Source organism: Limulus polyphemus, unplaced genomic scaffold (assembly GCF_000517525.1).
Source record: "Limulus polyphemus unplaced genomic scaffold, Limulus_polyphemus-2.1.2 Scaffold2052, whole genome shotgun sequence".
In the NCBI taxonomy this organism is placed as follows: domain Eukaryota; kingdom Metazoa; phylum Arthropoda; class Merostomata; order Xiphosura; family Limulidae; genus Limulus; species Limulus polyphemus.
The window spans coordinates 48699-63961 of record NW_013667662.1 but is presented as its reverse complement, the minus strand read 5'-3'; the positions used below and the strand labels follow the sequence as shown (position 1 = coordinate 63961).

At 34.0% G+C, this 15263-nt stretch overlaps 1 protein-coding gene across 4 annotated transcripts in view; it reads right to left on the bottom strand.

Moving 5' to 3' along the window:
- The window catches only part of LOC106465790 (metal-response element-binding transcription factor 2-like), a 107401-nt gene that overhangs the window by 54275 nt on the left and 37863 nt on the right, over positions 1–15263 (bottom strand). For 3 of the 4 annotated variants that reach the window (XM_022393723.1, XM_022393724.1, XM_022393726.1), the window contains 2 exons: positions 5272–5367; positions 881–981 (listed from right to left, as the gene is read on the bottom strand). In XM_022393723.1, the coding sequence (XP_022249431.1) occupies positions 881–981; positions 5272–5367 (197 nt within the window). Of the gene's footprint in view, positions 1–880; positions 982–5271; positions 5368–13065; positions 13142–15263 lie in introns of all 4 variants that reach the window. The other variant, XM_022393725.1, reaches the window with a different exon arrangement.

The window sequence follows — 15263 nt, the reverse complement described above, 5'->3', positions numbered from 1 at the left end:
AAAAAATTATAAATGACTATACCGATACCACAAAAATCTATTGTAATTTACCAGGCTTCTTAACTATGTTGTATTTGGGTCTAAAAAAATTTAATTTCTGTTTGGGAAATAGCACTGATCATAATACTTCAAACTCTCCAACAATATAAGAGCTTTTTACTTGTAAATAACTTAGAAACACCAAAAGAATTACATAGAGAAAATGTAGAGCTTTCAATTGGTCATAAACTTAAGTATAAAAAAGCAGGTGCAGATAAACAAGTTTTCTCAAATAATGAAGTGGTGGGTGGAGCCAATATGGTGGGTTTGATAAATATTATGATATCTCAGCAAACAGAAATGTTAGGAGGTTCTTATTTTATATTCTAGCTTGTCAATATTGGAAATTTGAGTATATGATTCGTATGAAACTATAGTCATTGTATTGTGGGCATAATAAAATGTAATCTGACCAAACCCAGAAGATAACATACCAGGGTGACATATGAAAAAAAAAATATTTAGCTATTTTTTCTATATTTACTTTTAAATTAAGAAATTAACTACTGTATATTACTAAAATCTGAATTAAAATCTTCAATTTGATACCAATTTTGTTCAATCTTCTTTTTCTGTCATTCACCTAATACTGTATTGTATACATGGTTTATTGTTAAACAATGTAAAAAAATTTACATTGTTCACACGTGTCAGAAACATTTATTCATACTGAATAACAAAACCCTATATCATCATCAAATGACTACTGCAACTTCAAAGTTACACCATGAGGTAACTCTTGTTAAAATGAATAAATATATTTCACATTTCACCATAACTACTTTATAGAAATTACACAAGCAAATATTACCAAAAATGCCTCATAAATTTGTAATCTCACCTTTGCTGTAGAAGCAAATATGCAATTCCTACAAAACCATGGAACCTCTGGCTTCAGAATCTCTGCAGAAATCTTTGGTCTGTGACAACGTTGGTGATACCCTTAAAATAAGTTTGTACATTTATGTACAACAGAATTCAAAATTTAACACAAAAAAGTACTGAAAACTTATTTATACAGCAACAAGTTATTTGGTGAGTCTGTAATTATACATGTAAGAGTGAAACTTTTTGAATTTGGTGAGATATCTAAAAAAAATACATACAGTTCTTAAGCCAGTCTGGTTTTTGCTGCTACATTTCAGTTTCCAATAAAATACCATATCTTTTTTTTTAATTCATATTACCTATACCCTGGTTTATTTTCCACATACTTATAATAATGCCCCAAAACTGTTAGTGTCAAAATAATAGTACTCAGAAGGTAAAATCCTTTTTCTTCTTCTAAAACCATAGCTTTACAACAAATCCAGGGCGTACTTTATTCTTCTTTTGCATTTGAAAATGCAGCATTTTTTTTTCGTTTTTCAAAAAGTTCAATTTATTCTTTAGGAAGTGCAAGTTATTAGTAAACATTCTACTTAAGATTTTGAGAGGATGATAAAAAATAATGATGCTAAAGTATATTTTTCAAAATCTTTTTTAAATTGCAATACCTAAAGGAAAATAAATATATTGTATACAGTTATCTATTTCATTAGTCTACTATCTCAGTGAAATTCCATTCTGTTAACACTCATCATTTTGGTGCATTTATGCTAGTTTAATGTAGGTGTTGGGACAACAAACCTTGAGAAGGAAGATGTGTTTTTTCTGCTGGAGTGCCATTTGAATAAGCTTCATCATTGACAAAATGATTATATACTAAAACTTACCATTAAATACCGATATGCATTCAGCAGAATACACAGCTGCTTCTCTTAGAGATAGCTCCAAGCATAATAAAATTGTGGTTTATTCTTTTTGTCTTCAAGTTTTATATCCTAGTGTACTTCAGTTTGATTAAATTTGGTTGAAACAAATGATGAATGTTATTTCTTTCAAACCACTGCTGGATGTGGCATGAACTATCATCATGGTAAAAGAGGTACAATCCTTCTTGAGAATTCAATCAATGCAATATTGTCCAGAGCATTGCAATATAACACAGCAATTAACAATATCTCCTTTAATTGTTACTAGTGGATCAAATCAAAAACAGTTAAAACAGACCTTTAAAATGACACTAACCCCAACTTTTCTTAGCAGGAAAATGCAGACATACTCAAAGGGTTTTCAGGTTGTTATAAAAACCAAATCTGTCCAACTATTGCAACAATCCTTCTCAGCATTTCTACTCCTTCAGCATGTTACTCACAGTGAACATGGGTACGAGTAGATGGGTTACATTTATACTGTCAATGCTGCATCAAACAACTACCCCTCTTAGGAGGTCCAAAAGCTCCTTTCTTCCAGACATCTTGATACTGACTGGACATAGGTAGCTTCTATAGGGACGTGTCAATAAAAAAATAAGTTGATTATAGACTAATCTGTATTGTGCGATTACCATGTAATGTCTGTATTGATAGCCTTTCAGACAATTTATACAGTAATGCCATAGACATGACAAACCACTAACATGTAGTTCTGTAAACTCTGTCTAATGCAAGGCTTAACAGATTTGTAATTTGACAAAATATACAAGCATAATTATTATGCATAATGGTGAAATCAGATTAATATACAGATACTAGATGTGGAAAATACCTGTCTAATTCTAATGGTTTGTCTCAGCAAACAGTTTACTGTTCAAAATGAAAACTTGTGTAATATCAGTGGTCCCATTATTTTCCGTATTATATGGAGACCACACAATTAAAAAATATTCTTCCAGATTTTCCAGTCCAGCAAACAAGTGTGTGGCACATACTGATATTTTTTAACTTTTCCTCATAATTCTAACTAATAAATATTATTTTAACTTGTAACATAGTTATAAAAAGAAATAAAAACTTCAGATTATACTTACTTCAGACTATGGTACAACAGAAAAAAAAATCTTCAAACAAGAATATTGCAAAGTTGATGGTCGGGGGCCAATCATCCCCGACTTTTCCAGGTTTTCAGATTTGTGGCCACCCTGTGTTAGACAGGTTTCACAATACTTCATATCTCAAGGTCTAGATGAATGATAGACAAGTGAGGCAGAGGAAAAACTTAAGGACTGTTCATATCTCCAGCCTCGGGCTGTTGGACTGCTCTACTTTATAATACTTGTGTTTGTCAAGGGGAAATGATTACTTTAGAATGAATATCAAATGCTGTGTGATGAATTTTTCTTCTACCATCTATGACTATTACAGATGTAAATGTATCAATTTAAACTTCTATTTGGAAATTTGAAGAATGTTAATAAGATAAAGATATTTGAGTCAGTAAAATTTATAAACAATAATGATTATCCTTACAAATTGTAGAAAAATGAAACAATAACCACAAAAAAGGTATCATAAAAACAATTTTGGCCATGAAAAGGTTCAAAATGCATTAACATTTTGTTGATTTAAATAAATAGATAAATCAATACAATCCAAGACAGATATTAGCCTTAATAAACCCTATGTAGCAGGGCATCATGGGATTTCTATGTAATTTCAGTTGGATATGCCTATTATTATCTAGATGTGCTGTCCCAGTAATTTTTTTGGTTCCATTGTTTATGCACCTTTTGAAATTTTGTTGTTCTATTCATTTTGATAACACAAACTATTTTATCAAACATTTTACTTTTGTTTTTCTACACTATGTAACAAGTTTTGGCTCTGTGAGAAGTCACTTAACTACTTTTTGTCATTTAGACTGTAAGAAAAAAAACTGATGTAACTATTAGATTAAGACATTAAATAGTAAAAATTATTACTGCTAAAAATATGAGTAATTGAATTGTGTGTAATCAAAACATCAATAGCAAATTTATATACTTCAATTAGACCAACTGCAAATCTTGTAGTTTACAATGTTACACAAATATGAATCACTTAATGAATATTCTCTTTGGACAACAACTTGCAGTGGGTAATGGGAAATAATTTTTATTACGTTAATTTTTTGTTTTGTACTTGACAAAGATCACACTAGCAACTGAAATGGTGTACGTAAATTCAAATAATAAAGATAGTTCACACTACCTACTGTAAGATGTCATCAAATCTTATTACTTTCAAGTTATTCCATGCCCTATTCAACATAAACTCAGTATGTTTGACATAAATTAGAAAACATTTTAATCATTTGATTGTCTTAAATAAGTACAGTAATTCAAATCATCCAATGCCACTGACTAGCATGCAATTCAAACTTAGTTTTAGGATTCAGAATAGCTAAATTTGGAGTTGTTAGTGTGTAAATGTGATGCCTTCTTGAATATTACAAGGTAATTTACATAAAATTTATTGAGTTTTAAACTCACAATTTCTAAAACGTTAAAAGAAACTTTAAACTTATTTGAGAGATAACTTAATATGTTGGGATTTTGTTTTGAAAATAAACAAAAGGCAACGCAAGTTTTTAAAATGAGCAATTTGTACCATGCTCCCTTTTCAAGTTTCACAACACATATATTTTTGTATTTCTAAATCTATCAATAGTTAACACAATAACCTTTCTTCTGTTCTTCTAATAAAATTTTTATTCATGATCCAAACCTTGAAAGCATACATACACAAAAATGAGAACCTGTACAGTTACACAAAGTCAGCATTGTTTAACTTATGATCTCCATTTCAGTTTTGGATATCAAATAATTTATCACAAAACAGACAAAGTACATAATGATTTTCTTTAATTGATCCAGTTCTGGAATCAAACTGATGAATATCACAATATAGTGCTTTTTCTCAGTGCTATAACAAACTGACAAACTTATTAAAGAATATTGATATGTGATATAATATGTGATATAACAAACTGACAAACAAACTTATTAAAGAATATTGATATGTGATATAATTCAAAACTGAATTTTAGTTTGAATTCTAGTGAATTTTAACACTTTTCAATAATGTTAAATTGTTACTATTGCTTGGTAACTTTTATGAATGAAAGTTTCATAGTGGAATTCCTTTACTAAATTTGTTAATGTTTTAAAGGCTGGGACAGTTTTAACATTACAAAAATTGCTACTAAATTAACAGGATACATGTAATTGTAGATTTATTTATAATTTCATTTGTGCAGAACTATTCTAGAATTTCTAGTAAATTCACACATTTAACCTTTAAGTGATATTTTGTATTTACAAATTGCATTCACAAAAGTTTAGAAAATGGATCTTATACATAAAAAAATAATATCAAATGTACTTTTCTGTATAATTCAAAAGGCTATTTAACTTGTTAAAATTATTCTTACCTAAGTTGCAATGGTCACAGATAACAATTTCATTTGGAGGTTCCGATTCTCCAATCTCACACTTCACACAAACAATTTCACCACCTGGCATAGTTCCTGAAATTGTTGAATAAATTCTGCTTATAACTCTGATGATGGTAACACATTCAAATCTTACTTAGAACTTCTGTATTATTCTGAACAGAACTTAACAATTTTCCACAAAAAAAAGATTTACCAGAACAATTAATTTCTGAATGCACAGTTGGAGGGGATTAGACTAAGCTATATATATACATTTAATATATATACGTGTGTGTGTGTGTGTGTGTGTGTGTGTGTGTATATATATATATATATATATATATACATATACACACACACACACACACACATAAAATTATGTAGAGAATGCCAAAAACATTATGCACAGAGCAAAATAGTTTTTGTATCAATTGTTTTTAGTATTACAAAGTAAGACTGACAGTTACTCATTTGTGCTCTACTGCACTTACTAAGTAACCCAAGTATTGTAGCATGTGGCATTATATTTTGAATACATTGTTCCACAAACTTAAGTTATAATCATAAGTGGCAGTCTGTTAGTATTTGATGGAAACGGCACAGTACAAGCCCAGTAATTGTGTACCCAATGCAGTTTTTGTTGGCCAAATGTTTACTTGTTGTATCTACCAACACTGTTCTAAAGATTACAAGATGTTTGAAATTTCACTAATTCAGTAGCAATCGATATATATCAGAAGCAAAGTTCATATTTGCTGGTTCTAAAATCATCTAGTGTTGGTACAATTTTTAGTGATTATATAGACATAAGGTTTTCCTGTTGCAGCAAACTGGTTAAATCCTTGTTGATGTGTACCAAGAATATAACGGCAAAGATGTAAATATTATTTGAAGGACATATTGCTATGTATGTTTCATTTGAAATTGTACCTAAGGTAGTCATATATATATCCCTAGAAAATTGACTAAAATTTTAAAATTGTATCAGACTACATTTTTAAAGTAAATTTACCTGTATATTGCTATTATGTTTGCAGTTTTAGTTTAATTTGTTTCCAAAAATGTGTTTGTTTATACATTTCCATACTATACAATACATAACTACTCTTTAATTTATTTACTACATCGTTTAAGAGGTGGAATTCATCAAGTTATATTCACAAAACTTTTATGTGTACATCTTTACATGCTCCCTATTAAACAAAATTGTAGGAATACTGCAATCACCTTTCCTTCCTCAACGACAAGTGAAACTTACAAGAAGTAATAACAAATCTAATGTGAATCATCACAATGGCAAAGGCTTTAATTGAGCTGTTAAATTTTTAGATATGAAAGATACAAATATTAAATTTATGTGTGACTACTTTGAAACTTTTTGGATATTTCATGCAAAAAAACCTTATAACCAGCTACAGTTTATTTAACAACTTGTTGATTAGTGCATATGTCCTACACACCCTCCACCATAACTTTTTAAAACACTGCATTATTCTGTCTCATGGTATTACTCCTTTTGCAAAAAAAACAACAAACACACATTTTTTGTCTAAATATTTTGCTACAATTATTTTTAAAAATAATCTAGTCTACTTGGTGAATGAATCGCTAACATTGACTATATACCCCCACCAAACAGTCACCATTATGTTTGTTTTTACAATATGTAGTAATTATACACTGATCTCCTACAAATCAAATAAACTGATAATTATAAAATGAAACATGTTTTACTATCATGGATAAGTGTAATAATGTTTATATTTAAAACGTATCACAAATGCAATCAGCAATAATTAAGTAGGCAGTTAGCCAATTTGTTTACATACATTTTTTGAATAGAATAAGCAGCAATCATGCAACAAACTTGCTGTTTAATATTTATTTACCTATCAATCAATTGTTGTAACAGTACAGGGTATACAGACTTGTTATTCCAGACAATTCAGTATTGTTTTTTTTTATCTTTATAGGCATGTTTAAGTCAATTTTGAGGCTTTAAATATTGAATCTATGACTACATATTTAGTTATTCAAACACTTTGTAACCAACCGAGTGAAATTAATAATAATATTTTATTTATTTGGCAAACTAGTACTCAACCAAAGTAGTAAAAATTAGTAATTTTTATATTCTTCAAGTAGCCTAAATTTAAAGTCAAACACATGGAAGTTATAATTTTCCTATACTGAAAATGTATTTCTAGTAGGTACTTATCTCCCTCACATAAATAGCTATTCTCATTCAGTACCACCCTCTATATGCAAAATTATTTTGTCTCATGCCACAAGCCTTGAGCTCCCACAAACCTCGCAATCAATGCGGTTCAACTGAGTCTTGCATGTAAAGCATCATGCGACAACCCTCCTGATGTATGTAATTCCCTCTATTCAATTCTACCGAACTATCACTTTGGAAACACCGGTTTTCAGTGGGGAGGAAGGGTGGGAAGTGTGAGAGGAAATAAGTACGTATCGGAAATACATTTTCAGAATAGGTAAATTATAACTTCTGATACGGTACATTACCTCCTCTCACATAAACATTTAGAATCTCACATTGAATAGGTGGAGGAATTGGTGCGATGGAAAGAAAGAAACATCCTTCAAAAGCATCCAAAGGACACTCTAAAAGGGGGGATCGTCATAGTAGAGGATTATATGTGGGAGACTGCACCATTTAGGTACCAGGCATATTCAATGCCCAGTGTGGAAAGAGGTGATGCAGACATGGAAGAAAAAGAGAGAGAACAATGGTTGGATAGGTATTCGAACCACTTGATATCTAAACCTCAATCCCATAGATGACAGTAATGTGGGTGAGTGTAAAAAATATGTGCCCCAAAGTGTAGTGTGGCTAGGGTGCAAAAGACTGTACACAGCAAGTCAACTGCATCCCAAATCCAGCCACCAGTAATCCACATCCATGCAGAGTAGGATGAGGATCATACCATTGGTAAGTCAAATACAATCCAAAACCCAGCCACCAGCAACCGACACCCATGTGGGGGTAGGAAAGAGGATCATATACTGCCAGTAAGTCAACTACAATCCAAAATCCAGCCATCTGGTGGGGTAGGAAAGAGGATCATACCATCTTCACCTCAAATTCAGCAGACCAGAAGGAAATATCATATCCACCGATCTGTGAACAGGACACATGACAACAAAGTGATAAAATGTGTGACCAATTCGGAAACCCGACATCCAGATGATCGGAATAATAAAGATGTTTCTGTATGTAAACTATCCTACTCAAAACTAATTAGATAGGAACCACACCCATCCCAGTAACATCCACAGTATATGAAAATCTTTGAGAGATAGCATAAGAGGAAGAACTGTAATGACCTGCATGACCATCCACTGTGACCCACAACACGGTACCAGTGAACATGAGTCCAATTGAGTGAAGGAACAGAGACATCAGTAATACATGTGTGATGACTTATGTTGATTGGTCCAACTCTGAATCCAAAACCCAACCACTGGGAACCAACATCCATGTGGGAGTAGGATGAGGGATCCCAATTGAAGAGGTGAACTGCAATTTTGATGGCTCACTCCAAAGCTACAACATCCCCTCAGGTAGACCTGTTCAGAGATGGAGTGTCAAATTGGAGGACATCTTGTCATCTACACCAGCAGAACACTGCCGCCCTACTCTCAACTGAATGGATTCATTATTGTTTGTATCATATATCACTATCACATTCAGGAAGATGCCTCCATGGTCCACCAACCCAGCGGTTTGGAACTGGAAAGTGGTAAGGACTCTTGTACTCCACTGGAAGATAAAAGGGGGGGTAAAAATGCAGTGGAAAGTCCGGAGGAACATTAACACTGGAAAAAGTGCAATGGGAGACCAAGAAATTCCTATATTGAAAAGCAGACCACTCCTGATTTATTCAATCTAAGGAATGGCAGGGATGGGCAGCTATCACATTCTGCTTAACCCTTGAAGTCCATGGATTAGTATGGTCTGGTTCGAGCATATGAATCAGAGCTAAAATTTTGATGTAAATCCGCAAATCGATTTGCACAAAGTCTTCCAAAAATTCATGTAATTTGAAGATTTTAAAAGAAGTTTACCTGGTCAATCCATAGCAGAAATATTTACATCTAGATGTGCATGTGCAATATAGTGGGTATTTGGTAGCCAAAGTTGCACGAAAAATCATTATTCAAAACTGAGTTTGAGCATCGAACTAATAAATAGCCTTGCTACGAAAGCAAATACTGCCAACAGTACATGTAATCGTCCGATGTTCAAACATGCTATTTTATATATACATTAATGAACTCAAATTATTCAAAGTTGAACACCACTGACAACGTATGTAAGCATCTGATGCTTATGCATGCTTTTTCATCTATACAATAATGAACTCAAATTATTCAAAACCAAACATTCACTATTTAAACGTCATTTTCATTGGACCTGTCACTGGGGAATGCTATCACATGCATTGAATCATGCAGTTGATAATCATGGATGACTTGAGAAATACTGGCAAAACGATCTCAGTGAAAGCTTTGAATAATTGGGAACCTGACCTCAAAGATATGTAGGATTTTGTCCTTGATGACACTGGAGAAAAAGTTGTAAAAGTAGTATGCAAGATTAAAATTTGGAATTGACATTAGATCTAGCTAGCCATTATTTTAGTACATGATTTAGCTCCTATCCTGCCCACGTTATTGAGTATTTTGTTGTTTTTAACTCTAAACATAAGCCTGTAACCTTTTCTGTTTCAGATACAAAGGCAAAGTTGTAAATAACATAAAAAAATTATGGAAAATACGATACAAACTACTTGTTAATACCTAATTTAATCTGGTACATTACATCTGAGACACACAAGAAATGCGTGAAAATAGAAATTGGAGAGCCTGCTTACAAGAAACAAAAGTCCTTAGCATCTTCATTTGTCAGTGCAAGGGAGATGACTAAAAATGCACCAAAGCCTTTAATAACTGCAAGTATATACTTGGGACGTACAGAAAAGCCACATTCACAATTTTCAGGCCTTCTTGAGACTGTTGATGAAATGGAACTGAATATAATTTCAGCATTGAACAACAACAAAGCAGCCAAGGTATTTAATCACATTGTTGCCCAGCAACTGATGGACAATGTTCGTAATTAGTTAGTTAGACAATGTTAGTTGCCAGTAATTTCAATAGCGACTGACATACGAGGCTGAACTTACTTATATTAGAACAGATTATAAGTTTTGTATATATGGAATCATACACTTCATTGAGTTCAGATAACTTGCTGCATGCATTGATAGAGGAGTTGATTGTACTGGGAGACAGAGAATCTCAAACTGATGACATGTACATCAAGCCAGTTGACGAGGTACCTGCAGCTACTCTAGTTGAGGCACTTAGTAGTCGTGAGTTCCATAAGAAAACTGATAGAGCAGGGACGGACAGTACTCTGTAGATTTTTGGGAAAAAGAAAAGACTGATGGAACTCTACAAATCCAAAACATGATGCCAACTGGATGCTTGCTGCACGCTGTTTTGCACCTAGACTTGAACTGGCAGCAAAGAAAGCTTTGTCTGAGCAGTTTTGCGAGGTTTACAATCTGTTGAAAGAGCTTTACCTACATTTTAGAAACAGACAAAAAAATTGGTGCTTACTAATGAAACTTGCTGATAAACTTAAAATTGCTGTCTTTACTCAACCTAAGTCGTATGGTACAAGATTCTTACCACACATGCAAATAGCTTTGAGAGCCCTTCATTACAACGGAGTGATGTATGTTCATCACTTCAGCGATATCAAACAACAAAACACTGACAAGGATGCATCAAATAAAGCAGCTGGGTGGTTGAAGAAACCTCTGGAGTTCAAATTACTTGCCAAATGCTGTGTATATAAAGACATAATTCATCTACTCAGTCACTTCTAAAATCTTCCAAGCTGATGATGCTCGATCAATAGCTGAAGCCTGTCAATTGTTCCAGACACTAAAAGTTCGACATGTTCATTATTTTTTTGGAGTATAGCATAGTAATAACAACCAATTTACTGACTATGTGTAAATGATGTAACTCATAAAAATTGTTTAATAATAATAATAATAACAGTTTATGTCAGACTTGTAAGTAAAAAAATGTGAATAGTCATTCTATAAAATATACGTATAGCATATTATATTAGAAAACTACTAAATGTGTAAATAAAATATGAATACTAATAATAAACTTAGTATAAAATACAATTCATAAAAATGGATAATTGTTTGAGCTATTATTATTCTATTATTTGGTGTACATTTGCAGGAACATCCAAAAGTGACTTACGAGTAAGACTTGCCAAGATTGTATGCTTCTCATGTTGTGCATGTTGGAACCACCACACATTGATCAGGTCCAGGTGGCTCTACTGAAAACACTAGGATGATCAAGCTGGCTGTAAAAGTAAGATGTGAACTTCTAGAATTGAACAAGTCTCCAGAAAGGATTACCTGCTCCCAATTCACAGAAACTGACTTTAGTAAACCATTAGTGAGGACAAATGTAACCACAAAAAAAAGGATATCCAGGAGCATTGACAAAATGCTATGCAGAGCTTAAATAGTGCATTCAGCAGCAGATTTGGTGAGTTTGATAAGATGACTTCTCTACTTTCCAAGATACAATTTTTAGACACCAATACTTGGCCCAAGGACTTGAAAGAATTATCCAAGTTTTGTAAAAAGGAAGTAACTTTCCTGCTGCAGAACTTTCATGTGCCCCTTGATAATGCTAACATTGACAGTGACATTGTTGTGTTACAAGAGTTCAAACAATTAAAAGTGTACTATGGACCAAGACTTCAAGCTGGTGAAATAAACTCGTCATCACGTGAATTCTGGCCTTGAGTATATCAGTAAGATCACCAAAAGTACAAGAACTTTCTCCTCCTTGTTGAATTTGTTCTGTGCATTCCATTTTCAACTGCAACAGTTGAGAGAGGATTCTCATCTGTTCGTCAGATTCTGACAGACTGGTGAACTAGTTCAGGTCCTGCACTAGTTTGGGACTGTCTCAGTTTCAGCACACAGAAGAAGAAACTAGCAAATTTACACTACAAAAAATTACTTATTGATAAATCATATGATTCTTTCTTAGCTAGAGCAGAGAAAGCAGATTACACCAACAACCTTGGTACCCTTACAAAATGCAGAATCAACAAGATTCTCCAAGGCATGCAAAGTCCTTGCTCACAAACAAATGAGGGATTACAGACACTGACACAAGTGGTTACAGTAGATAATGCAGATTGTTCAAGTGAGTCTGCCAGTGATGATCATGATTGACAATGATCATCTTGAGCTTGACAGTGTGTAAAGTACAATCAATAAATTAGTTTTATCAAAACTTCATGTTTCTGTGTTCAAAATATTACTACATATTTATGCAATGTGTACAAAGAATATAATTTATTAAAGTGATCTGAAATATAAAGGCATGTAGGAAAATTGAGAAATTTTCCACACAATGGCAGATTTTCTGGATTCTCATAAATTTCCACAAAATTTTAGCCCTGTGAATGAAGCAAATATATCGTGAGGAAAACCTACAAGTGATCTTGTGGAATATCCCATCTCAACAATGTGCATTTAGTAGTCACGTAAATTATAATTGTTAAGTCATCATGGTCTTACAGTGCAGATTTGACTAGTTTAAGTATATCCGGACAGACACCACTGGCCACAAAGCGAGATCCGTAAAGAAAAACAGGGACATACCCCTGAAAAATAACAGGTATATATATACATAAAGGTAACTTACCCAGTCACAGTCTCACCGAAGAGTGAAGGATGGCGACAGGTGGAATATGGTACCCCGACGAGGAGGAAACAGATACCTGAAGCAGAAAATGGGAGAAAAACGTATGAGGTCTAGCCCAAGTGCTCAACGGAAGAAGTACATTCAACGTACAATGAGGGTGAGATGCAAGTAAAAGGGAAGATACTAGAAAAAGTCACAAACAGAGGAGTGGTACCAGGAAATGAAACAGCAGGAAAGGGAACCAACAGCAGGAAGCTTTGAAGGCAGCAAAGCAACTCAGAGCATGTACAGGATGTAGAAGGCCATCCGGACCTGACCAGGAATAAAGGAGAGAGATGGCAGGAAACAAAACAAAGAACATGCCACATGAGCCACCAAAGTGGAGGGTAGGAAAAATGGATCGAGAACAAAAAGAACAAATCGAGCTGAAGCAGCTGAGAAAACCAGTTCTGTGTCGGCGAAGAAGGAGCAATCAGGAAGACTTAACACAGAATGGCAAGGATGAATGAAAGCACCTGTGGAATATGACAAATGGGATGAGAAAATAAAGGTAAAAGCAGGTCCCAATCTGTCTGAATGCATCAATAGGAACCAGAGACATACAGATCTTAAACAAGCTCAAAGGACAAGGCACAAAACTGGTACCAACCCCATGATGAACAAACCTAAAAATAGGAACATGGGCATAAGAATACAAAATGTCGACATTGGGCATCCTCAGTCATGGAGAAATGGCCCACCAAAGTTAGATAAAGCACAATATAGTAAAAAAGGGAAAGAACCAAAAAGTGATTGAGGCAGAACAGATCGACCACAGAACTCCAATCTGCATCGAGAATACCTGACTAATGGAGGAACTCTTAGACGTAGCACAGGTAAATGATGGAGAGGTGTTAGACATTGAGCTTGAATAAAAAACAATGGCCAAAGACACAAATGAGCAACCAAAAAAGAAAAAAATTAGATGCAGCAATACAGATACCCCACATGATGCTAAAGACACAGGAATACCCCCCCCCCCCCAAAGGTCTGGTATAGGGAAAGAGCTGTCCGTAAGTCCCGATTAGAAGTGGAAGAAAAACGAACTTGGTACAAGACAGCATCCCACCTCAGAAGGTCCAAAAAGCAACCACGTGTGTAGGGAAAGAGCCAAAGATGGCAATCACTCCAATATGGAGGTAAGAAGGAGGAAGGTATCCACAAAAATGTCAAAGAAATAAGTGGAATGTCTCAGAGAGGAGGTGTATGGCAGCCAATACCAGTAGAAGAGGAGATAGGAAAGATGAAGGCTCGAAAACTTGGCTAGGGAGAAAGGGATAGGATAACAGATTCTGCCCCTGTACAGACAACAGAGATTCAAAGTGCAGAGAAGCAAGAAAACAAAAAACAATCTGTTTCATAAGCTAAAGCAAAACGAACCAAAGCCCAGGGAGGACAAGGCATGCCAGCATCATCTCTTAAAAAGAGAGAAAAAAGCATGAACAAAAATGTCTGGAAAAGGAAGGAAAAAACAACAATAACTGTGAAAAGTGTATAAAAAGGGCTGAGGTAGGCCTATGAGACTCCGCAGTAAAGGCCTGGGAAGGTCAATTCATAATCAGGTGGAGGAAAATTATCAAAACAAACGTCGTCCAGAACGAGTTTGGCAGTTTAAAAAGGAAGGCGAACCATATTGGGATGAGGGTGCGCTGACCCCGGACACAGGGGTCGTTACATTTTAAAATTAAGTAAGTGTATATTGAGAATAAAAAATTTAGTGATGGTATTTGTTGAAGAAACAATATAAACTAATTTACAATTTTCCAATAAGATGAATGACATGTTAAGCCTAATATAACATTGAGTACAAAGGATATCACAAAATGTATGTTACTGAAACCAAATAACTACAAATAATAATATTAATATCAAAAATATAACAGTATAACAGCTTATCTCTCCAAAGTTGGTGGACCGTATTCCAAATGTGTGGGCCCCTGAACTCAAAACCTGACGAAGGTCAACTCATATAACTATCAATCTCCCAATGTATTAAAGCGGACAATTCCTCAGTCGAATACCACCACCTGAAGCCTGGGTAATTGTGCTGGAAGTAAATGATAACATTTTCGAAGTGGAAACACAAGCTTCAGTAAAAACAAAAAAAAAATCTGAAGGTGAAAAAAGAAAAGAAAACAACAAACATGGGTAGTGAGCAC